Below are 25,273 nucleotides of genomic sequence, written 5' to 3'. Positions count from 1 at the left end.
GAAAATAAAAGTAATACTAACAATCGAATAAAAGGCAGTGATTCTACTCCTTTTCCCATACTTCGTGGTCTTGTCCTGAACGCCCCCCCTAATGTAAACAAACATAAACTGAAACCAGGTTGGCTTTAAGCAGGGATCACAGGAAGGGTCAGCACATTTTTGACAAAAACAAAGAATAAATAGAAGCACAAATGGAGGGAAGAACCCTGGGCTTCCACAACTAACAAAATCCTTTCCTTTATCTGTGAATCAAACATACTGAGATACAAAAGGAAAAAAACAAGTGTATATATGAATTAACAGAAAATAAATACATTATTTTGTGAAATAACTAAACATGAATGACATTGTTGCTAATAACAGGCACTTTAAAGCCAATCCACTAATTTATTTGAAACTCTTTGTTGTTTGAAATCTGTTATTCGGCTATTAATACAATATTTAAATCATAAAATATTAAAGTGAAAAATTTGTAAATGCACACATATACATATGCATTTACACAGTTTTAGTACATTTTATCACGTTCATTAAATCATCACTGGATGTTAATTGGATATTGCTTTCTTGTTGCTGGTTTTCAAAAAAGGTTCTTCTCATTTTGATTAGGTTCTCCAAAACTAAACCAACTAAATCAAACCAACCAGGCCTGTTGCAAGTAGAGGTTGCAGAATCACCAAAATAAAACCCATAGTAATCCCATGTATAGAACACGATCTAGTGTAAAATTATTTGGTTTTGGTGCTAATCATCAAACAGTATGCCACTTTAACAGGGGCCACGATGATCTGAGGAACTCAACATCTGTTACCACATAACTTTAACCCACAACAAGCAGCTGTCTTAATGCAAGAAGGTTCTACCAACATAAACACTTTTCTAACAGGCTCTTCACTGTACTAAATACTTAACATGAAAAAAATGGTAATCAGAAATGATTAAGAGCACTGCACCCTCCTAAATCACTATATGAATCCTCAGGAAATAACAAGGATGAAAAAAGAATCTGCAAAAACACTGTGCACCTTGTTGCTCCGACACTGCTGCGTATTCAAACCAACCTTAAAAAATCTTGTTTGTCATCTCAATACATAAACACTTTTTCTGCCCAAAGTTTACAAACAGGTAGAGTGTAGGAGGCTGGAAGTTCAGAGAAGCCAAGAATAACAAAAAACTGACAAAACTGAGCCAACTGCACACTGGACAGATGATGTTTAACATGTTAAATAAACGACTCTATGTGGTTTGATTCATGCAGTTGCTGCAGCAAAGGTATACAGAGAGCAATATGCAGGACAAAACTTCTGATTGGCTATTGTTGGAAGAAGTCTGGAAAACTATGAGGAGCAGTCTAACTTTTCCATCTTGGTAAGTAAGAAAATAAAGCAACATTGATCTCTTTTAGCAAAAAGAAAAAAAAAAGAAATATGCTTCTGGCTTGTTTGCATGTTCACTGCACTGTAGCTCTCTTCACCTACACTGTGATTTGACAGCTATGAATGCATGATATTCAACAGCTTTGCCTTAGTGGAGGATGTGGTAATGAATGATTATTAAACATATAATCAACATCTGGACATAGCAATTAACACTTCCATAATGGACAGATAGTTCAAGTGTGTCAGTTTCAAAAGAATATTCATATGGACAAGTAACCCACCCCACACAAGTAGAAGGTCTGTCTTTTTTCATAAAGTTAGGTAAATGCACTTTTTGTCTTGTTTTTTTTTTTTAAGTTCAGTGTGAAAACCAACACCAATCATTTATCATGACAAAGGGAAAACTACAACTACAAGTACCAATTAATTTAGATTTTCTCATGTCCTGTCACTGTGTGGCAGAGTGGGGATGCTGGACGGCATGAATGCCTGGAAGTGTGATGGGAGAACAGCAGATGATGGAGGTGAGGTAGACGGCAGGCTAAATTCCACCTGCAGCCCATGGGGGGCACCAGTCCTATCAGCTGCCGGACCACAGTCGGGGCCCTCAGAAACAAAGGGTCCACCCCTCATGTGTAACTGGTAGAAGCAGGAGCCTGGGAGGCGGTGGTCAGCATGACAAGATGGAGGACTCCTGAACGCAAAACTGGAGTGTTGGGCAGAAGCCTGGGACTGGAGATGGACTGGAGCAGAGGGACAACATCTCTCTGACCCAGGATCCTTTGAGTCAACCATGGGCAGCAAAGAGAAGGGACAGACAACCATCTGCTGGGGACAGTCATCACCACATAGCTCTGACAGCCCCATCACCAGCTCACCATCTGGACAGATGTGGAGGAGTTCATGAGATAACACATGAGCAAAATGTCTGCACCTGCAGTGATGTGATCTATCTCCAATTTCTATGTAGGTTCAGTAATAATTAGTGAATGTTCTTAATAAAGATGTTCCTCTATGAATTATTATAATATGCAAAGATTATGGAAATCATTTGGGTCATATTTCAAAAGGCCTCCCAGTTAACAGCTCAATGATATAATTCATTTATTTGCATGATGATTAATCACTTATAAAGCAATCTGTATGTGTTTCTACTGTTTGCTAAACTATACGCGTTTCATTTTGCTGACGTGCACTGAAAGTTCCTTAAACATTATACTGTGTTTGCATGTATGTTACATGGAGAGCAGAACATGACAACTTGTAAGCAAAAAGAAGTTATACCAATTGTAAATGGGTCTTTAAATGTTGGCACTGATTCTGAGTTTTAGTTTCATTTTGATACAAGAATTTGTTACACATTAAATGTCACACAGAATGTGCTATTTAAAAAAAAAACAAGAGCGCAAATATTAACACTTAAAATTTCTAAATAACTTAATATATCTGCCTCCTTTCCCTTTGGCTCTGTTTAGAGTCTGATTATCTACAGCGAGTAAATTAATGAGATTTATTCCCAACTACAAATTGTACTTATTTTCTGACTCTTCCTAATTTTTTTACCTGCAGGCCCAGCCTGCTTTCTGTGGCCTGAATGGATGAGTTCATGGCTTTAAGTGAAAGCGGGGGGTTCGTCTGCGCCGGGGACGGCCCTCCTCTTCTGGAACACCGTGTCAACATGCACGGCATGCACATACACACACAGACACACACAAACAAATACAGACATGCATTTGTACACGCACAAAGACAACAATGCAGGACACACAAGAATCAAGAAAATAATGGGGAAAACACAAGGGAAGACATAAAATGATTCATGACATATGATAATGTGTATGTGAAAATAAAAAGGAACACAGTGGAATGAAAATAAAAGTCCACCAAAAAAATTAAATCCACATTGTATGTTTTACAAACTGATTTGGAAAATGTGTCTGACATATATTATATACAGAAAATAAACAAATACACAGATTTCTGTTTTCAGTAATATTGAAAATGAATCCCATTCTTTCATCATTATGCTGTATTTGAACATTGGCTGAGCTAAGTGCCCTATGATCAGCTTTCACTCCAAATGAAACTTAGTAGAATATTTCTAAACATTTACTGTACATGTGCTTTTTTTCCAGGCACTTTTGTCTTCATTTTGGTAATTTAATAATATTTTATGACATTACAGCCCTATCCTTTTCTCTACTTAACATTGCACATTATGTTGGCCATCGGGAGAATTATTGTAGATTAAATGAAGTCAATTTAAAGCTAAGCAGATGAATACTGGTAAAAGCCTGCAAGATTTGAGCCAATACATCAGAAGCTTTTAAGGGCCTTTTCCCTAAGTTACCTTTGTCCAGGTCCAAGTTTGACTCTGCAGGTAATGGAAACTCTAGCTGAGGCCCCATAGAGCTATGAGACAACAAGCCTGAAGAATTGTTGCTTCCCTCTACTTCCCCTATCTCACCATCTTGGTCTCCACCGTCTCTGCAACACAGAACACAGCCACTTTGAGCGCAGGAAGATAAAATATCAATAAACATGACACATGAAGTAATCAGTCACTGGTTTACTACAGAAATGTATTTTGTTGAGCATCTCTGAGATTTTGCTGCCATCGCAATACAATAAAGGTGGAGAGAGATTTGGTTTTGTGCTAAAAAACTAAACAATAACTTAAAAACTGATCATCCTATAATTTCTTTCAAAGTAACAGACCTTGTTCCTTTGGATAGTCACAGCACAAGGGTTTTTACAAGGGCTATTTCCTTAGCAAAAATAGCAAAACTCTGGGCGAACCAATCATTTCACAGAAAATAAGTGAAGTGAATTCCAGGTAAGAGCATTAAGCCTTACATCAGGTGAACAGGTGCTTCCTACAGAAAGTAGAACACTTAGAACTACAGTATGAAACTTTTTGCATTTTTTCAGAAAAGATATATTCTATTACTTATGTAAGTGTGAACAGATGCTTTTGATGTCTTCTGTGACACTGAACAGAACAGCCCTCGCCGCAGTGCAGAATTATTCACTTTGAAAGGCTCATGGGTGAGGCTCCACACTCTACCCAATTAGATCAGAGCAAATCCTGTGTGTCACATGCAGTCACACAAAGGGTAACTCGTGTGCATCTTGCATGAGATGCTGCAGGCTTTAAAGCAGTAACATTATTTGACACTTTAGTTGCATCGTGTGACAAACAGCTTGGCTCCCAAAATGTCCTTATTGTAGCTTTACGTAAACGAGTTAGCTGACAAAGGAGTAGTTTATACAGAACTACCCAATGGATTACTATTATAGGAAAGAGTTTGTTCAAACAGAAAGGTGAAAGTCCTTGTAGGAGTGAATAAGTCATTAGATTAAAAAGGTATATTATATTGTTGAATTTTAGACAAGGGCGTACAGACAGTACAATATAAATACGTTTTTTACAAGTTTTAGATGATTCAGTTTAATTTCCATAATTTCATTTCCATTTTTATTGCTACATGTGCAGCATCTTTACATTAGTGTTCCATGTACTCACAAGGTCCCTGATTGCAGGCTGAATTTCTTGCGGGTGATTCTGGTGGCCTGTTGGGTGAAGTACTCGTGACGGTCCGATTTTTTCCACATGTAGTAATATTCCACACACTCACCAACAGAGCGTGTGCGAACCTAATGAAGCAAAAAAAACTATAATTTTGTGTGAGAATAGCAGATAGGTCAAGCAAAGTTTTGATGAGAACCTTAAGCAAAGATTCGAAAGGGAAATCAGAACTTCTTGTATACTACTTACCTTATTTGCCTGAATGAGGTGGAAGTTTTTCCCGTAAACTCGATAGCCGTGCTCAAAGTTCCGACTCTCCTCCTTACTCCATGCACACAGCTCATCTAAAGAGAGGAGAGAACAGCCATAGGATTATAGTGCTATACATTTATTTTACAATCCCAGGGGGTGGCAGTAGCTCAGTTGGTAGAGTGGCTGTCTTTCGACCCAACGGTCGGAGGTCCATGCCCTGCTCTTGCCGACCACATGTCGACGTGTCCCTGGGCAAGACACCAAACCCCAACACCCCATCCCCAGCTGTGCAGTGCCGGTTCTAAGGCCGGTAGCAATTGGGGAGGGTTGTGTCAGGAAGGGCATTCGGCCTAAAAAAATTAAACTGAAATTAAAATTGCCAAATTAACGTGCAGACAAATGATCTGCTGTGGTTACCCTGAACTCATGGGATTAGCTGAAACAAAAAAATAAAAAATAAATTCCAAAGAAGTTGGGATGATGTGTAAAATGTAAATATAAACAGAATCCAAGTATTTGCAAATCTCAACAACCCATATTTTTTCACAAGGGTCATGTACAAAATAAAAATATATCAGAATTCTGAGGCAAAATGGAAAACTATGGTCAGATGAGTCTAAATTTGAAATTCTTTTTGGAAACCATGGACGCTTTGTCCTGTGGCCCAAAGAGGAGAGGGACCATCCAGCTTGTTATCAGCAGACACTTGAAAAGCATGCATCTCTGATGGTATGGGGGCGCATTAGTGTCTATGGTGTGAGCAGCTTACACATCTGGAAAGAAACAATCAATGCTGAGAATTACATAGAGGTTTTAGAACAACATATGCTCCGGCAACTGGTCTCCTCGCTTCCTAGATGTTTACAGACAGTTGTTAAAAGAAGAGGGGATATTACACAATGGTAAACATCACCCTGTTCCAACTTTTTGGAGATGTGTTGCTGCCATCAAATTCAAAATGAGTTAATATTTCCATGAAAATGTCTCATTTTTAACATCTGATGTGTAGTTGTGCAAATCATTGCATTCTGTTTTATTATCGTCCCCACTTCTTTGGAAATGGAGTTGTAATTTATGCATATGTACATGAAATATATAATATGATTTCAGCAATAGAAACCTAAGCCTAACCATCCAACCTAAAAAAAAAAATATTGGTTTATAACATTTTTTACTTCATTATGTGATTTTCTGGTTTGTTGAAACTACCATGTTAGCAAGTGTTTTAACACAATGCATTTCTGTGTTTTGTAATTTATTGACTCAATGACTGACTTAATATTCCCCCTCTTTTTCTTGGTTTCCTTAGATTTTCCGTTATCTGTTGATGTAATGTTATCTGTTAGCTGTAAAAGGTTTTTGTTTATGCCCCGTAACTACAGATTTTATTCCCAGAATGTCTGGTTTGTTAAGTTACACGTTGCATACAGAAAACTATCCTTCACAATAAAAGCATGCACCAATGAGTAATAGGTGTCATCAACAAATATTCTTTGCAGATAGATGAATCAAATGACCGGAAGAAGCACAACGACTGACTGGTATTTTGGCAACACTCCACTATATCTTTTGGATGAATACACCAGTACTATAGTGTCATATGCAGCTTTTTACTTTGAAAGACTTGGCAGGCTAATTTGTGTACTTTTGAGAATTAAACATTTAAGCTTTCAGATGCTGTTTTTTGGAGCTCTTTTCAGGATTCCATCTTAAGAAATGATTAGCTTGTTTTAACTTTGTTGTTGTATATCAACAGTTAATGTTTTGAGACATTTTACACACTCTTTCACTATGAACCACAAACTACTACTACAAAAAACAGAAAAAGTAGGACAACAGGAAGGTTCTTACCACTAAACACTTTCACGTTGAAGTGTAATCGTCTTAGTGCCTCATCTGCATTGAAGTTGCATTTCACTAGTTCGTACAGTGCCTGAGAGTCAAGAGAGGAAAAAAAAGATGCATGGGAACATTGTCCTATCTGGTTAATTTCCAGAGCTGCACTGCATTATGTGTTTTGTTCAAAATTACTTTAGTAGTGTAGATGGTCTGAGCCACTTCGCATTTAACTATTGTTAGCAGCACAGTTGGAATATGCCTAACACAGCTGACAGTGTCACGTGAAATGAAATAGTCACTGTACCTGTTCATTGTCTTGAATAGTGTAACCTTTTGTTTTTGTGCATGATGTCCTCTCTTGGCTACGTGGTCTCTGTGCGCTCAACAAAAATTCCTCCACTTCTTGCACTGAAAGTACACCTGGCGTCCAAAGTAACTGGTCCTCACTGCTGTAGGCTGAGGAAAGTGAGAGGAAAGGATGAGTTTCTGTGGCAAGGCCAGAGAAAGGGATTTGGAAGGGGAGAAGGACAAACTGGCTAAAGATGAAAATAAGAAGAAAAACCAAATACAGGTAAAGATCAGAGTGACACAACCTTTCATTTTACCGGAAGAAGCCATATAGGGGCTTTGATCACTTTGAAGCAATAAGACTTTTATACAACAAATTATACTAGGCTGACACAACTGGTACAATTAGTTTATAACTCAAGTAACAATACATTTTTAGTTACTTACTGCTCTCCTGATAGGTACACAGACCCAGTGCAGGAATTTTTGCCTGGTACATAGAGCCAACCATGATCTCCTGAGGAGGAAAGCAAAGACACATTTGGTCATGGTTTCGAATCATACCATCGTTTTGCCAAAAAAAGACCTATTACACATAATTATTCGCAACAGCTATTATTATAATTACTACAGTTATGTTGTTAAAGGTGCAATTTGTGAGTCTCTCCCACATAAAGAAGTGACATGTGTTTTATTGTCCTGAGTAACCTGCCTTGTGCTCTTCATTGGAGGGAATAGAGACATCAGAGTCCTCATCTGATGAGTTGATTGATGTGTCTTTGTCTCCACCTTCAAGACACAAAGCGAAGAAAAGGATTAGGACATCAGTTGATAGACTGTCCAGGTACCGGATGTGAAGATTCAGTCAAAACTCTTGAATATGGAGTTATATCTTTCTGCTGACAAAAACCTCTTTCAGCTGTATCGAATGTGATAACCATAAGGAATATAGAGGCCTGACTGAGAGCTTTGTAATCTAACAATAGTCGCTCAAAGCTTAATATCAGCAAAACCAAAGAGCTGGAGAAGGAGCAGAAAAGCGTAGTCTCTATCACCATCCTAGAAGAACGAGGTAGAGACATTGGACACATACAGATGACTCAAGGTCCACATAAACAACAAACTGGACAGGTAAAGCAATACAGACACGCTCTTTATAAAGGACAGAGAAGGCTGTTTGTCCTCAGGAAACTGCCCTCCTTTTACATATTTAACTGGATTTGTGATATAGAGCTATGTGAATACATTCTGATTTATACCAATCTAATAAAGTGTCCATCACTTTATCATTTTGAACTACATTGTGACGGTTACCCACTGTTGTCTTATCACTTCTGATTTCTATTTTTTTCTTTATTTACAGCACAGTATTAAAAAACTAAACTACTTGATGGACTATTGTACATATATAGCCCAAACTAATATTTTTACTACTAATATGTTAACTTTAATAGGTTTACTGTAATGTATTTTTTCAATGTCAACATAAAACATTGGGTTTATTTTATTATTTAAATAGTACATTGTTTGTTTTCTGTACTGTGTTAAACTCACCATGGATTCCAGATATATTATTCTTCAACATTTAAGGTAGTGTGTTTTTAGTATTTCTCTTTGTCTTATTATTAGACAATATTTAACGAGGTAAATACTACAGAGATAAAAATGTTCTTGTGAAAGTCAGCAGTTGAAGACGGGCACCATGGACATAAAAATACAAAAGAAATGTACCTACACTTTGTGTAAATCACAATTCAGTCTAAAGCAGCAAACAGAAAAGGAAAGAAGAGGAACAAGGCTCCTCTCTTTTAGTGTGGTACCTACTCAGGTAATCTCTCCTGAATGGAACTGTATACAAAAGCATCATATCAACCATATATTTGGTTTTCATCATATTTTCTGGACTCAGCACCAATACTGTCATTCATTTAAAATCAATTCAGTACAAGAGGAAAGATTTTTGAGTATTTTTAAACTCTTTCAGTTGAGAAATGTTTGAGCCGTTTTAATATGATTCATTCGGGACAGGAGAGACAAAACAATACACGCTGTCATGAAACATAGCACAAATGTATGAGTAAGAAGTTGCAGTTTCAGCAAAGAACTGATTTAAATTTTAAATGTTCCACTACATAACAGAGTTTCCAGCAATTTCCTGTCTTTCAGTAAAACTGTCCAAAAGCTGGTCTCAAGCAACTCTTTGAATCCAAATTATGAATCAAACCCTCAATTTTTTTATTTGTCTTTGGCTGGGAAAACTAATATCAATTTACAAGCCAAAAATTTAACATCACTCACATATTGGATTAGCATACTCCATCCAAGACCCAGACATGACTCCAAGTTATTTATGTAATATATTTCTCCCTCTGCTCACTTTTATAAATCATTTAAAAGTCATCATGTTATAATTGATGACGTATCTATCACCAGCCATCTCTAATTAGAGAATAGCATATTAGGGCAGTGGTAGTCTAATAGTTAGCTAAGAGAACGTGTAACTCCATGGGTGCCAGTTCAAAGCCCCTTCAGTTTTGAAACTGACTGGCAGAAATGAAAAATAGCATTTGCCACTCCCACAGTAACACCACTGCGGTACGCTTGAGCAAGCCCTTAATTCCATGTGTTTGTGTGTGTGTGTGTGTGTGTGTGTGTGTGTGTGTGTGTAACTGTATGAGCATGATCAGGCTGTTCTACTACTCTGAATAAAGGTTAAACCAAATCTCTCAGATCTGTCACATAGTCAGAAGCATATAAAGTGATTTTCTAAAACATACACAAATCTTCGGTTATTGTACACATCCTTAATTCAAGCCTTACTTCAGGCAAGTGGTATGGTGTACCCTCAATGTAGAAGACTGCTCAGGTTCTCTCAAAGCAAAAAGTTTGTGGCAGTAGTGACCTTAGAAAACACTAACTCATACCTAAATTGTCCTGTCTTTCTAAAATTGTAGAATAACTATTTAATCCACAGCTACATGTCTTCCTGGAAGTGAATAATGTTGCTCAGCCACAGTGGGCTTTAGACTTGCTCATAGTAAAATAACTCCAGCTGATGCTGTGAATGACATATTAATTTTACCTGACTGAAAACAACACTGTCCTTCAGTCTATGTAGGTCTGTCCGAGCTTTTTAATTCTGTTTTGTTAAACAAGGTATGTTGTCATATTTCTACTTACAACTACAATAAATTGTGTTTCTCTGGTTGAGTTCAAACTGTTGTTGCTGATAGTCTCAAATCAAATTCCTAGATGGTTATTGAAGGTGTTCACTGGGATCAATATTAGGCCAACTGCTTTTTACTCTGTATATAAATGTTTAAGTATTTACTCAGCAGTGCATTACATATTTACATCTATGCTGATGATACCATCTCATATACTTTTGTACACATATTACATACACAAATTGGTGACAGATTAGATATGAAGATTGTTCGTATGAATAAAGTGTTATTGTATTAATTTTTCTGTCTGTATTGTATTCTTGTAATGTGTTCCCAGGGCTCTCTTGCAACGAGACATTGATCTCAATATATTTTGTCATTCAAATAATGCCTAACTAACAAACTAAATATAATATATCCCGGTGTAAATGTACAACTGTGTTAAAACAGAATTACCTTGGAGACGGCAGAGCAGCTCTGAGGTGTTTGAGGTGACTGAGGGGGTGAGATCATCAGCTGATGATACTTCTTCCTCCTCCCCAGGAAAGAGATCTTCTGATATTTGATCCTGAACAATGGAAATAAAGAATAAGAGAGATGAAGAGCATAGCAGAGCACAGCAAAAAAACATCGCAATTTTCTTCATAAATATACTATATATTTAACATTTTTGTAAATATTTTATTCCAAGTGTACACTAAAGCAGACTAAACCCAAGAAGCACCCTTTTTAATATAGATTTTATGAGTCGCATTACAGATGGCCACAGTACTAGTCAGTTTTATTAAAACAGGTACTGTTATGCTTTGGGCTGTAGCTCACCTTGTCCAGTGTCATGCCTGGCAGGCTGGCAGCCATGTGACAGGTCTCCTTCTCTGGATCTGACACTGTGTAGCCATACAGAGCCAGCAGCTCCTCCAAAGGAAGCTCACTGGCCTGTAAACAGAGTCACAATGGAAAAGAGTGACAGGGAGAGGGTGATGATTCGGCAAAAGAGAGAGCAAAACCACAGAAATATTTGAATTACTCCCACATTTCTTGAAAATAGCCAACTCAAGAGATCTCAAGGGCATAGTTGGCATTTTCCCTCCTCTGCCCAAGTTACTCCATCTCTACCTCTGTTTGCAAAGTCAGTGTCAAATGTCAAAAACATTACCAAAATAACATCATTCAGGAAAGGACACAGGCTATCTGGATTTCTTTGCTGAGTAAATTCAACATTCAAAGTTATAGGTTTGAGGGGATTTTACTCGTGTGCAGGTTGCTAACTAGGTTTACAAAGCAAATCTGCAAATCGGTTAATAATTAAACAGCACAAAAGAATAATGTATAGTCTTTGTGTAATACAGGTAATAAAAGGTTAAATGACATATCAACACAGGTACTGGTAAAAGTTTTTACTAGTAAAAAAAACCCAGCAGAGTGAAAAAAGCTGTTGATTAAACAAAGGTCTGTTTGCAAATGTTAAATGATAGAAGAAAAAGAGATGAAGCTGAGCTAAAGTGGGCACTGTTACTAATTGGGCAGGCTGCAAATTAGTTATGGATTGTGGAAAATTGGCTGGTAAATAATGCCATTTATATCCATTTGGAGTATATAAATATACTCCATAATAGTTAGTATATAAATATACTCCACATATAAATATATAAATAAAAAGTATAAAATACTTACAAAGTTTCTCTATAAATTGTAAACCAAAAATTATACCATTTGGGAGAAAGAGACCATAGCACTATGATCAATTACTACCTTAAAGAGTTAAATTATGTAAATAAGGTAGAAGACTGCAAAACTAATGCTAGTCTTGCAGCAAATAATACACAGGGGAGGTTTTTATTACCATAACATTGATTCAGTAAGATATGCAGCTATTAGTTCCTGTAATCACTGAAAAGAATTTTCTCAATGAGATTGCTTTTACACAACAACCAGCAACTACATACAGTACACAGACATGGCCGAACGTGACCGTACAGTGTCGGATTGCGCTGCCATCTTCATGTGGTGACTTCTCCTCCAACTCCACTACGACCTGTGAAGACTCCTGCTCCTCCTGCCGAAGGCCTTCATCGCTGTACCTCATTCACTCTCCACTAGACCACAACCTCTGCGTTTATCTTCAGAGGCATTTCACATACCTACACACACACACACACACACACACACACACACACACACACACACACACACACACACACACACACACACACACACAGAACTATTGGAGTATTCAAAGTAAAGTAAAACAGCATGGGGATACATTACAACTGGGCACTGATGTACACATAAACTAGATGGGATCAAATAGCGGTTGATCCAGGCTCATCCCATCAGAGATCAGCTGACTTCTGACTTTTAAACCCCTTTTAATAACTTCTGAAACTTCTCAATTGTAACTGAAATTATCATCGAACTGTTTGTGACACTTTACAAATGGTCTTGATTTTTAAGTCTTTTGATTCAATAAACATTCCTCATACACATCATTACCTCGTTGGACGATTTCCAATCAGTTCTCTCATATATATGCTAATTGACCCAAAATACTGAGACATATCTGAAGACTTCCTGGACAGGTTTTGGTTTTCGTGTAAAATTTATGTCGCAAACTTCTTCAAATCATACCAGGCTGTAGCATAAACACCTTAGACTACATGAGGCGACAGCAAATCTTCCTATTGTATTCAACACTTTTCCAACTCAGGATTTTGCGGCAAAGACAATTTAGACAAAGCATCACTTTGATCGGAATGCAACTTGAGGCCACGTAGGACTTCAATACAAAAAAGAACAACTTCGAGAGGCCATCAGATGATCTAACACTTCTGCCCTAGTTCACACCAAGTGCCATCACTCGGTGGATGAAATTACACCTCAGCTCACACACTTTCTGCACAGCAGAGCTGAAAAAAGTCGGTCCAAATTTCGTGCTGCTTCTCCCAGCCCATCGGGCGCAGTCTGTCTGACCAGGGGCGCTTTCCTGTGACTTGGTGCTGAACGTCTCTTCCTCTCTCCGGCTCAACTACCGAGCGGCACAAGAAGGAAATAAGTAGTTCTCAATATTTCCGAAACAGACTGCCGGAGCTCGCCGCCGCCGAGTCATGACATCTGTCCCAACTTTTTTACTCAACCCACTTCGTCGGCTGGGGAGGAGGCGCACCTGAAATAGTTCAGCACCACCGTGTTAGACCCCGCCGGGCTCCCTATTGTTTTCTACGGCTCTACTATCACGGCAGAGGGAATGGCTCTTTAAAGCCAAGAACGCAAAGAGAGGCGATACACTGGAAAGCTTCTCCGTGTCTCCCTCCGCTTCCCACTTTAAACCCCACCGTAGCTCCCTTTCGCCCGGCGCTCGCCGGCCGGTGACACCGTCCACAGCCGTGTGTACCGCACGGAGTGACACAAGTCTGAAAATCGGTCCAGTTTCTCAATCATTTAGGTCACTGCATTCCTCGTTTTCGCTCACTTACCTCCGCCATTCCGATTCTGCGCAAGCTTACTATTGCCCGGATGTTGTAGGTCTACTCTTCTGTACGGCTCCGTTTATTGCCGCAACTCTTCAGCTACAGCGGCAGTGCTACAGTTGTAGGTGCGGAGCTGTATCGACTATTTCCAAGTAATTTAGCTATTTTTGTCTCGCCTCACAGCTGACATGCGAGAATATCCCCTTAGTTTAAAGCACTGTGGTAAAGCTCAGTCTCACTTTCGGTATCAATTTTACAATTCTGCTCTAACTGCACTTATTTTTACAAACAGCTTACAAACAAAACAATAAATTAATAGTCATTTAAAATACTGGTATTGATATTAGTCTTTGCCGGTTAAAATATTGGCCTCCGATCTCGTGTTGCCTTTGTCGTGTTTTAACAACAGGTTGGCACTAACTGAACAACTGACATGAATTGTGTGTTATCTTTATCAAAAAAAAAAAAAAAGGTTTACATTTGTTGAATCATATGGCTTTAATGCTCATGCCATGTGAGTGAGGGAGGGGACAGGACATGTCCACAGCAGATAAAGCTATAAGGCTCTGTCCTCAGCCAATGACTGCACACAGCTCACAGAGATAGGAGAAGCAGAGGTAATGTATATGCTGCCAACACGTGACAGTATTTAACCGCAACAAAATTAAACCGAAATTGACTCCATTTATTTTCATATCAGACAGTCACAATAACAAACAAAAAATATTTTTAATTAGTTAGTTTTATTAGTTCTCCATTAGTTAGCTGATTTCCGCTACCCTAAGAATCTATGCATGTAAACACAACACAAAGACTATACATCTATACATTAAGCTCTAATGCACTGCAATGCATGCAGTCATTTGTGACCACTGATTTCCAACTTTCCATCTATTATTATCACCTAAGTGAGCCATGTATTGTATGTCAAAAGGTCCTGCAGATAAAGAACTGTTTATGTTCAAGAGAGGCCAAAACAACACGGGGAAAACTACATAAAGGACCACTGTGTTTGACTGTATACACTGAGATTCCTATTTACCATGTAGGTTTAGTTGTCTTTTAGTATACAGAGATTGTGCAACGAGTAGCCATACAGCATAAATTTCAACTTGCACCTTGGTGTGTATTTACTGCATATATGTATGACTGAAACAGCAAGCAACCTTGTCTGAACTGCAGATTAAGTCCCATGTATAATGAACAAGATTTAGCTGCACAGCAACAATGAGGGTCACCAGTATATAAAGAACATACTGTGAAGCAAACACAACAATAGAAGTAAACCTTCTGGAACTAAACAGCAGTTGTTGTAGTGTGTGGCTGACAGAATACCCAGGCTGCAGAGGGAGGTCATGTGACAAACAGACAGAGACATACAAATACAACATACCACTTCTTTAAATACCAAATACATTTAGTTTTATCTGGTTCAAGTGGTTATTTTGCATTTCTTGTTCATGTTAAGGAGATTGCACAAGATGTTTGGGCGTGAACAAGACGAGGGTCAGGACAGTATATAAAGTGTTCATCAACAAGCTGCTCCTCCCTCACCAAGAGACCTTTCCTCTCTTCAATTGCCCCCGGTCAAAGGGTTTTAGTGAGGTTGTTTAACTGACCACACTTTGCTGTGTTCTTTGGGTGCCTTTATACAGTTGGACGCACACGTTTGCATCCACTTATTTTGAAATGGCAAAAAGAGTAAAACAGATTTTTTTTTTCTCTACATAACATTTAATGCAAATTTAGTTAGTACAATTGTTCTTTTATTGGATTTTAATATTTAAAGAAAAGTTTGAATTAACTTATCAAGGGGTTGTTTTTCACCAGTGTATTTTTATTATTTTGCTAAACAAATACCCACAAATACCCATGTACCTATATAAGCATATTATACAGTAACATTAGTGTTCATTATTTTACTGATGTAAAAATGATGTAAAAAAAATTTAGAGAAACTAAAGAATAATATTTTTAGAGTGTGTATTGCAAAGTTTAAAAATGACAATGTGTTTGCAAAAACCAAGAGGTTAAAGCATAAACAAAATGATTCTGAGTACACTGTACACATATCTCATATATTGTGTATAGTTGTGTGCCCCTGCGCACTGACATCAAGAAGCTAAGTTGTATCCGTGGGAGCTACAAAACATAGTGTTTTTCTGCAGTAAATAGAGTGTATTCATAAATCAGTGTGGTTAAGGTCACTACAGTATACTGAGGCGCACATGGGAAGTATGGGAACTTAATGCAGTGCCTATAAAAAGTAATCACTTACTCTAGATGTTTTTAGCTTTTTTTTCCAACATTGACTAATGGTGAGTGTAATTTTGCTTTTGTAATACAGATTTACAGAAAATCTCATGTCAACGTAAAAACAGATCTCTACAACCCAATCTAAATTGATACAGTATCACACAATCATCGCTGGTCCAGTCAGATGGTTTTAAAAGTCGTACAGTTGGTTAAAACGTGTATTTTAGGTGAAGTGAATGTCTTTAAAAGGATTGTAGTATGCATGACATCAGTTATCGTATGTACATTCTTTCCCATGTCAGCAAAAGCAACTCAGCCCGAAAAGTTACAGGTTTCTCCTCACTAGTCTCTTTCTTGCAAAGTCATTCAGTTTTTGAGGTCATCCTTCTCTTGGCAGATGTATACCTGTGCCACAATCCTCCCATTTCTTAAATTTTATCCATCTTCTGACTTCTGCTTTATATTTTCAAAGAGTGGATTAGAGTGTTCATTTGCCTTCATGGTGTATATTATTGGCCAGGATACTGATTCACCAGTAACTTGACCTTTAGGTTACAAGTATATTTATACTACATCCTTTGAAGCATTCCATTAACTTCAAACTTTTTCACTTTTAATTTAAAAGGGGTGAACATGTATGCCTTACTCATTCTCATTTTTATATTTTATTTTATTAAAATGATTTCATAGATATCTGTTTTCATTTTCACACGGAAGATTCATTTTTGTAAATCTACTTTAACTCTTGTAATAGTTTTCAATACCTACAGCGTGTGTCTTATTGCAAAGTTGAAGTAAATTATGCTTTTGCAATGTAAAAGGTTAAAAACTGTAGTTAATATTCAAGATTACTGAGGTGGTGTGAGGGAGCAGTGAAGACTGCTCCTGCCGCAGTGTGCAGGATATGCATGTTCTGGATGTAACAATAAAACAAGTGCAAAGCATTATGAGGAAATTTTCACAGTTTCCTGATAATCATATTTTCCTCCATCCTGTAACATTTCTTGTCACTTGGTGTCGTCACTCATGATTCCATAGTGATTTCTGCACCTAAAAAGTAGACAGAGTCTTGTAGACTTTGGCAGATTCCAGAACAGCTTCATTCTGTCCTCTGAGAGCTTTGCTAACCTCCTACTAGATGCTGAAGAGTATAGGTCATAATAACCATTTATCACAGTTTTTGACCTAAGCATGTTACAATCATAATACTGTAAATTCCATGATGTAATAGACTTAAGTGTGATTTAGCACATGTTCATTAGATTTGTTATGAAACAGTATAGCTGCACAAATAGATCTACCACTTTATTACGTAACTGTGCCAGGGTAGAATAAAGGACTACACTTGTACAAAGTTATTACGGTTTGAATTTATTTGTGCAATTAAAACTCATATTTGACTGACTTATTGGAAATAAATAGGAGGGAAAAAGAATTCTGACTTACTGGAAATGACTCTGCAATTTTTTGGTAAGACTGCTTTCTCTTTCATTTTGCAGAACACAGCCATTTGTATGTGGACAGTACTCACAACAGCTCACCCGCAAGACTAAGTAATAAACTAGAATACCATATCAAGACTGTATGCCTTTGTGAACCAGTGAAGTTTTAGTTCTTATAGATGTCTGTCTTATTCTAATCCAGTGGTTCCCAATCATGATCATCAAGGATCCCCTGCCCTGCCTGATTTGTACCTAACCCTACCCAACAGGTGCCTTATCTACTGCTGATTACCTGGATGAGGTAGGTTAAGACAATTAGAAGATGAAAGATACCAATATGCTTTATAGTTCTCCACCTCACCGTAAGATGGCATCTTCCAGTTTCTGACTGACTGAACACACCTGATCCAGGTAATCAGTAGTAGATAGGGCAACAAAGTAGGGGGTCTTTGACAACAAGGATGGGAACAACTGTTCAAATCACTTCATCTATGAGTTCAAGTAGATTTTTGTGCCAGATGTTATAAAATTCCTTCCAAGCATTTCTGGGATATAGCATTTTACAATGTGACATTGGCTTCACAAAAATGGCAGGGAGAAAAGCGACGGACATGATGTCACAGTGATCTTGACCATTACACCAAATCTCAAGGGCTTTGTCTTTGAGCCCAAGAAGATGCTTGTTTTAAATTGGAATAAATTCCCTCAAGTTGTTGCTGAGATATTTCTTTTACAAGAGTAGATGAATGTCACAGTGACTATGACATTTGACTCCCAAATTTAAATTAGTTCATCCTTGAGTCCTGTTGAAAGTTTGTAGCCAGTAGCTATGCAGTGATATCACATTCACAATAACGGGATGGATGGATGCAATGGACAAATTTAAGTCACAGCAACACTGACCATGAACTTTTCAAATCTAATTAGTTCATCCTTGACATCTTGTTCATCTGTGACAAATTTGAAGAAGTTCCCTATGATACTCACAAGAATGCGATGGAAGAACATATGAATAAACTAACATGCAGATGTATCATTGGATGGTGGAACATTATGCCTCCAACTACAACTGTCTCTAGCACAGAAGCATAAATATACCAACTTTTAAACTTTAAATGAACTTTGGCACTTCTCTGTGAGAATAAAGTGGGTGTATCATTCCATAGATACAGCTGATTCAGTTTAAAAAATCTTCAAATGACTATAATACAAATTGTGCAGATGTTATATGTGTGTGTTTAAATTTGTATGTTTTTGCACATGATATAATTTCAACATTCAGCATTTCTACATTCAGAGTCTCCAGGTCTAAGCCACAACTAAACAGTTAAAAACATCCCATAATTTACCTACAGGGTGGTATGTTTGTGTGTGTATGTGTGTGTATATGTGTGTGTGTGTGTGTGTGTGTGCTGTAAGAGTAACATACAGTACACTACATACTGTATTCATAAAGATGCATACACATCACTTCAATCAGAAAAAATGTTGACAGTTCTTTGTCACATGTTAAAACATGGTATAAATTTCACAGCATTATAACGCTTTTATAATAACATTTGTGTTATCTTTCATTCGGTTAGAACTGTGACACAGGAAGAGCTTCAACCCACATCTATTATAGTGTACTACTATTATACTGCAGTGAAAAAGTGTCTCTCTTTTTTTTTCTTAATTATGCTAATAACGTCAGCTTTTTTATTTGACCCTCTGTGTTTTATGCTCTCTTCTATATAACAAAGCCTGTTCTACTGTAACTACCATTCCACAAGGGGGCAATGCTGTCCTATGCTTGGGATCATTTTGGATTCAAAAAGTTCAACACAGCAACACACATCTTTCCTACATCTATTTCAACAACTTTGCCAAGCTGTCCACAGGAAACAAAGTGTCAGTGTTGTTAATACTGTTGTGGTGGATCCAGCTTCCTCTGTTTCGCATTTGGTGTATGTTAACCAGATGGGGTAAGCGATTACAAGCAGTGCAGTGAAGTCATAATTGGGCTAATTTTCAGTCTGCTGCCGGTTTTGTTTGCTCATGGGTTTCTGCATGTATACTAATAAGACTCACTGTCTACATTTAGCATGTTCTACATTGACAGAAATGTAGTTTTAAATAACCAAACTCTAACACCAAACACACTAGTGTGTCTAATGAACAGCGTTTCTGATGTGCACAGACATTATAGTCAGCACCTTTTCTTGTTCATTTACTAGCACTGGTATTTCTCATTCTCTCTCTCTTTCTCCCACTCCCTCTCTAAACAGGAAGTTTGTCTCTCAGGGGGCCTGCTGCCAGCAGCTGATGATCAGATAGTGTGGCTGTGGAGTGCCCAGCTCTCCCAGCGCTGTGTCAGATTAACTAGGATTTAGAGCTTCCATTTAGATTCCCCACTAAACTAACACGCTGCAAGACACGGCAAAACACAGCAAATCACAGGAGGTCATGCTGCCAACAGTGTCCTTCCTCAGGGCAGCTGTTGACAGTGAACCCCTGCACACACCCTACATGTTTTATTTTAAACTGCTTCTCAGTCTAACAATTAAAACACATAAGCAGGACGATATTGTCTTAGTGAGACAGGCAGTGTAGTGATGAATGTGACAATAGGGTCACTGTTGAGGAAATATCCCATTTCTTATCTAAAGGAGACAGTTACTGATATGTTTGTGTGCTAATGCACTGACAATAATTGTTACACAACAGCAGTCAAGCCTAAGTGCTGTGCTTCATAGAGCCTAATAATTCAAGCTACAGTGATGCTTACATTCACGGGTTATGCCATTGCACTCATGGGACTTAGGTTTCCTTGTATTGTACTTCTATGCGTGTGAACTCACCGCAGTTAATATCAGATGGCTGCCTGGCGCAGTGGTTTGTGAGCCACCGGATCTGAATCACGAGTACAAGTTGTTTTACGGCAAAACAATTGTGCCCAAGTGTGAGTTACCTAATCATAATTGTCACACAGGGAGAATTAACACACACATATAAAAGGTTTTTGTTTTTCCTGAGTTACTGAAGCATGTTATACTTTGAGAACAGGCTGCAGGGTCAATTATAGTCAGTTACTCTTTGGGTATAGTCTGCAGTGGAAACAGCAACAGGAACAGTGCTATAGTTATACATAGATGTCTATGTTCAGGATGTTCTGCCCTTTTATTAATAGTTGGATTGACTTTTACCAAAGAAGAAGAAGAAGAAGTTAACTCCATGTTAACTACAGTGAAGGGCATTTCCTGTGAGAAGCAACATCCTCAAATCAAAACACAGGAGTGGAAAGATGTCTGTGGTTTTGCCCTCTCCCGTTTCACTCTCTCCCTGCCCTCCAACCCCTATATATATCTCTCCGATGTGACACAACCATTCCTTTCCCTGCATTTCCTATTTTTGGCAGTAGCTCAGGAGCTGAGCTGGGTCGAAAAAATGTCCAGTTTTATGTGTTCCAAGTTGCACATGTGAAAATATGCAGAAATAATTTTAAAATTTTAACCTTCATTCGGACACAACTGATTCTCTGTTTGTAGGATTTCCTCAAATGATTTTTCAAACATGCACAACAGCCTGAGTGTGAATTAGGCCAATAAGTGGTGTCATTAAGTCACCTACGCCCGGACACATAGGCCTTTCACAGTGTGAGCTCGCCGGTATGTGTACACACACGTGTCATAGATGCAGCACACAACCAGTGTACTGTTTGAATCTGCAGGTAATGTGCAGTCATAACCACCCCCGTTTCCACACAGTCATATAAGCTGAGAGTGAATACACGCTGTCTGAAATATTACATCACTAGTCAACAGCCACTGGTTTTCCACGCTTTGAATCATATACAGTAAATCATATGATTTTGCCACTTAAACCCTGAAGGATGCTTTTGTTTATATGGTTTACAACAACTTGAGACAGTTATATATTCATAAATTTGTATAACTATTTGAATAACAAATTATCTTTGAGATCGATAATAGATTGTTTTGTGTACAGCACAATGTAAGAAGTCGGTTCCCCACTTTAACTGTGATTTTCAACAATGGTAGTTTGTTAATTTTCCATGAAGACTGTTTCTCTTTCCATCCTCTAAGGCTATATTTGAACAAAACATTTCCAAGGCAGAATGAAAGCCAAGTAATGCAAGTGCCTTCGTGGTGACGGTCTTGTAGAGTTGGCAGTCCACTGAGAGGTCATGTTTTTATCTTTTGGGCTGTGTCCATGGACAACAATCCTTGAGGGTGAGAGCTGCAGAGAAAACATTAACTACAACAAGCCCTAAACTCTGTGGAAATACACATTTCAAATAGCTTTCATTCACTCCATCTTGATAAAACTTTGTCCTCAAGACGTCACTCCGTTGATAACATGTAAAAACATTGCTAGGGAATGTTACAATGGAGCAGGGAGATGTTAAAATATATGGCTCCGAGCCAAATGCAAACCTAAATGTCCATGATAAGGAGCACATCTCATATCAGCTCAAGCATTTTACAGTGTTTTAAAGATAATGTCTAGACCTTGGACTGTGTTATTAAAATGTGTATCAGTATAAGAATGGTCCTGGGGGGACTTGTAGTGGCTTGTAAAGGTGATGGATGTGTTGGAACCATATGTTCACTTTCCTGTGTTGCTGGTTTGATTATTTTGGTTTAGACTCCAGGGAAAACTGTCTGAAGGTCCAAGGCAAGGGCAAGGTTGTAAGAATGTATCAATGTCTGTGTGTGTGTGTGTGTGTGTGTGTGTGTGTAACTATAACTCGGTCAGATAGATGTTGGAGAATTGGCGTTTGTGGTGGCCAACCCAAAAGCTAAGACAGTGGAAAGGATGATCTTGAAAAGCAGACAATTCTTTAGTGTTTCTATAAACTTTTACCAGCCCTGGATATGGAACACCCTTGTAGGACTTACTGTTTGTGGCCCTATTCGTTTACTTTCCCATCACATTCCCTCAATTTAACTTCGATCCACCTCTCTCTTCTCCCTTGTTAACTTCACATTCCATCAATAAACATCCCATGACCATCACAGCCACCCTTTCTGTTGGACCCCCATCCGGTTGACCTGCACCACCAAAGCTGCCATGGCAAACTGACTGGGACAGGAGGACAAATGTGGACATGAAAGTGGATGGAAATGACTGCTGTAATTCCAGAAATGTGCTGGACAGTGACATGTTAGATATAAACACAGGTGGAACATGACACAGCAGGCCAGGAAGTATTTTAGCATGTGTGTGAAACATGTTCTACAGATTCCCAGGACTAAAATATCTGTAAAGTATCCACTATACAGTGGCTGAAAATAAAATGAATCATTACTGTGTGCTGTTGTGCAGCTGATAGCTCCATATGGAAAATGTAGACCTGTGACTGCAATTTGTCCTGTGTGTCATATTGACCATGAGGTCAGTCTTCAATGATTGCTACATTGTGACTCAAGGGGCACTTCCACTGTTCTCCAGAGTACTTTAAGTAAATAAACTTGGAAAGAAAGATGAAAAAGGATTTTCCCTTTTAGACTTAAACTAGTTGTGCTATACCAATTTTTACTTTTATTCTATTGCATTTCACAGGCATTTTACATTAACTGTTTAAGCACAAGCTGCTTTACAAATTAATATTTTATAAACCTAATACTGAACATATGCAACTAATGCCTTTAAATAAATTCAACTAACATTTCATAAAACATTTCATAAAATAAAGATTAAACTCAAGCACCCACAACATTAAAAAAACTGGTGATACATAAATTAACCAATGAAAACAATCCAATATTTTAACATTAGCTAAAATTACACCAAAAGTTTCCATTTTACACAAACATTTTTACTTTCAACTTAGCATTTTGTTGATAATTCTCATGCTTTTTTAGTTCTAGTAAATACTCAAGTAAAGTACTTTAAAAGTGAATTAACTTGAGTGTTAAGATGTACATTTTCTTATTTTGTGTTTTTATCTATGTCAAGCACAAGGGTATAGATAAAAAGTAAAGTGGATGTTCAGACACCAGATAACAGTTATAATTAGTGAATGAACAAAAGCAGGTCCAGCAGATATATACCTGTATATATCTATATACATTTGTTTGGCTTACTTGGTGGAGTCAAACTGTTTTGGACCATCTGTCAGCTGTCACAGTGGCCCTGTCTAATCAGTTGTGAAGGGTGTGATTTTAGCCTTTATTTTCTCCAGCGTGTCTCTGGAGCCAGGGAGCTTTAGGATGGCTGTGCCCGATGGCTGGCCTCTCTTTCTTGTTGTTAGTGGTTGAGCTGTCACTGTGATAGGCTTTACTATCTCTGCAGATCGCTATCGAGCCTCTATTTATCCGGAGCATCGCAGCGTCACATACACCACTGTCAGTGAAAGTCTGTTAGCCCGGCTGTAACTGACATTCACACAGTAGTAATTCATTCACAATTCATTCACCCTATTCATTTAACATAGCGTCTGTGGTGGAGTGACAAGCAGGGAAAATATATGGACAGCACATGCACACATGAGAATGCCCACATATATTAATCGTTTCTTAGGATGGGATTTGGATATATTGCTTACACAAATGTGGCAAATACCACTAGCACAGATAGAATGTCGAAGAGAAAGTCCAAGAAAAAAAAAAAATTACTTAAAACATAACTTAAAATACTGCTTGGAAAGACTCAAAATGCTGATTACACTTAATAATACACTTCTGATAAACTTGACTTCTGGCAGTTTATGGATCACTGTTTAATCTGGAATTTCCAAATTATTAGGAAAAATGCAGGACTGGCTCTCTGGGTGTTTTTTAGCCTAAGTAATATTTTGAATAGCTTTTGGTGGGAATTGTTTAATTTCTCAGGAAGTATGAGTCATAAAACAATAGCACATGCCACTCTCCTTCTAGTTAGAAAATTGTCTTAAAGCTGGATGGATTTTGAGCCTCATGCCAGGGCTAGCTTAAATTGTATTTTGTAGCTTTAACTTTAGTTAGTTATGAAAAGCCAAACTGAAACAATAATGTCCTCCAAATGTGATATGGAATCAGTCTTTCTACACAGTAATTGACAGCATATTTATTTCATGAAGTTTGATGACAAAAATATTACACAAAAACTGGGACACTGTTAAAAATGTTACTGAAAAGAGAATACAATTACATATAAATCACTTTAAAAATACTTCTGATTAATCATTCATAAACTGAAGTTACACCACAATGCTTCTGGCAGTAGCTTAATATTTACTACGCAGGCATAAGAGTGGTATTGATTCACTCATTTAATTCAACAATTAATAGAATAAGCATACTAACAGTAGCTTTACATGTTAATCATTATCAGTTATCATATGTAACTTAAACATATTTGTTTACCGTAGTTTTATATCTTTGTATGTATGTAGTATGTAATGTTTATGTATTGTAATATGATGATGTGTTTGTCTTATTTAAGAATTAGTCTTCGCATTGTTTGTTAAAAATAAAGACACTAAAAAAAGAATTCTTTGAAGGGGTAAAGTTATTCTAAATTTGTACTGATGGCATCTAGAGATGGAGTCGGGTCTGTATCTGTCAGAGGGTCAGCTCTTTCTCAGGCTTTTGCTGGATTTCTTTAGAGACCTGAGAATGTGGCAAAAGGGGTCTTTGAAGATGTTACTGGTGAGGTGTGAGGGGGTGGA

At 37.8% G+C, this 25,273-nt stretch overlaps 1 protein-coding gene across 4 annotated transcripts; it reads right to left on the bottom strand.

Annotated features, from left to right (window-relative positions):
* Positions 1-1,213: 1,213 nt before the first annotated feature.
* Positions 1,214-14,104, bottom strand: mier2 (mesoderm induction early response 1, family member 2). Of its 4 annotated transcripts, none has more exons than XM_067514077.1 (13): positions 13,928-14,104; positions 12,432-12,595; positions 11,277-11,390; positions 10,911-11,022; positions 8,000-8,076; positions 7,735-7,804; positions 7,304-7,455; positions 7,012-7,093; positions 5,158-5,252; positions 4,906-5,036; positions 3,730-3,866; positions 2,943-3,036; positions 2,123-2,260 (listed from the first exon to the last, which is right to left on the bottom strand). In XM_067514077.1, exons 2-12 carry the CDS (start codon positions 12,456-12,458, stop codon positions 2,984-2,986), a joined length of 1,050 nt encoding a protein of 349 aa, XP_067370178.1. In that variant the 5' UTR covers positions 12,459-12,595; positions 13,928-14,104; the 3' UTR covers positions 2,123-2,260; positions 2,943-2,983. The 4 variants fall into 4 exon arrangements, with proteins under 4 accessions (XP_067370175.1, XP_067370176.1, XP_067370178.1 ...); XM_067514076.1 differs by having other exon boundaries at positions 2,943-3,039; positions 13,928-14,102; XM_067514074.1 differs by lacking the exon at positions 2,943-3,036 and having other exon boundaries at positions 1,214-2,260; positions 13,928-14,101.
* Between the last annotated feature and the right edge of the window lie 11,169 nt (positions 14,105-25,273).

Source organism: Channa argus, chromosome 8, assembly GCF_033026475.1.
Source record: "Channa argus isolate prfri chromosome 8, Channa argus male v1.0, whole genome shotgun sequence".
NCBI lineage: Eukaryota > Metazoa > Chordata > Actinopteri > Anabantiformes > Channidae > Channa > Channa argus.
The sequence above is the reverse complement of the archived record's forward strand: the minus strand, read 5'-3'. Positions and strand labels throughout refer to the sequence as shown.

Excerpts from the sequence above, each read along its gene's own strand:
- mier2 (XM_067514074.1), bottom strand. The coding sequence starts at position 12,458 with ATGAAGATGGCAGCGCAATCCGACACT. Across the intron at positions 7,805-7,999 it reads CCTCCAATGAAGAGCACAAG|GAGATCATGGTTGGCTCTAT; the intron begins GCAGGTTACTCA and ends TTTCCTCCTCAG. Across the intron at positions 3,867-4,905 it reads AGCCTGCAATCAGGGACCTT|AGACGGTGGAGACCAAGATG; the intron begins GTGAGTACATGG and ends TCTGTGTTGCAG.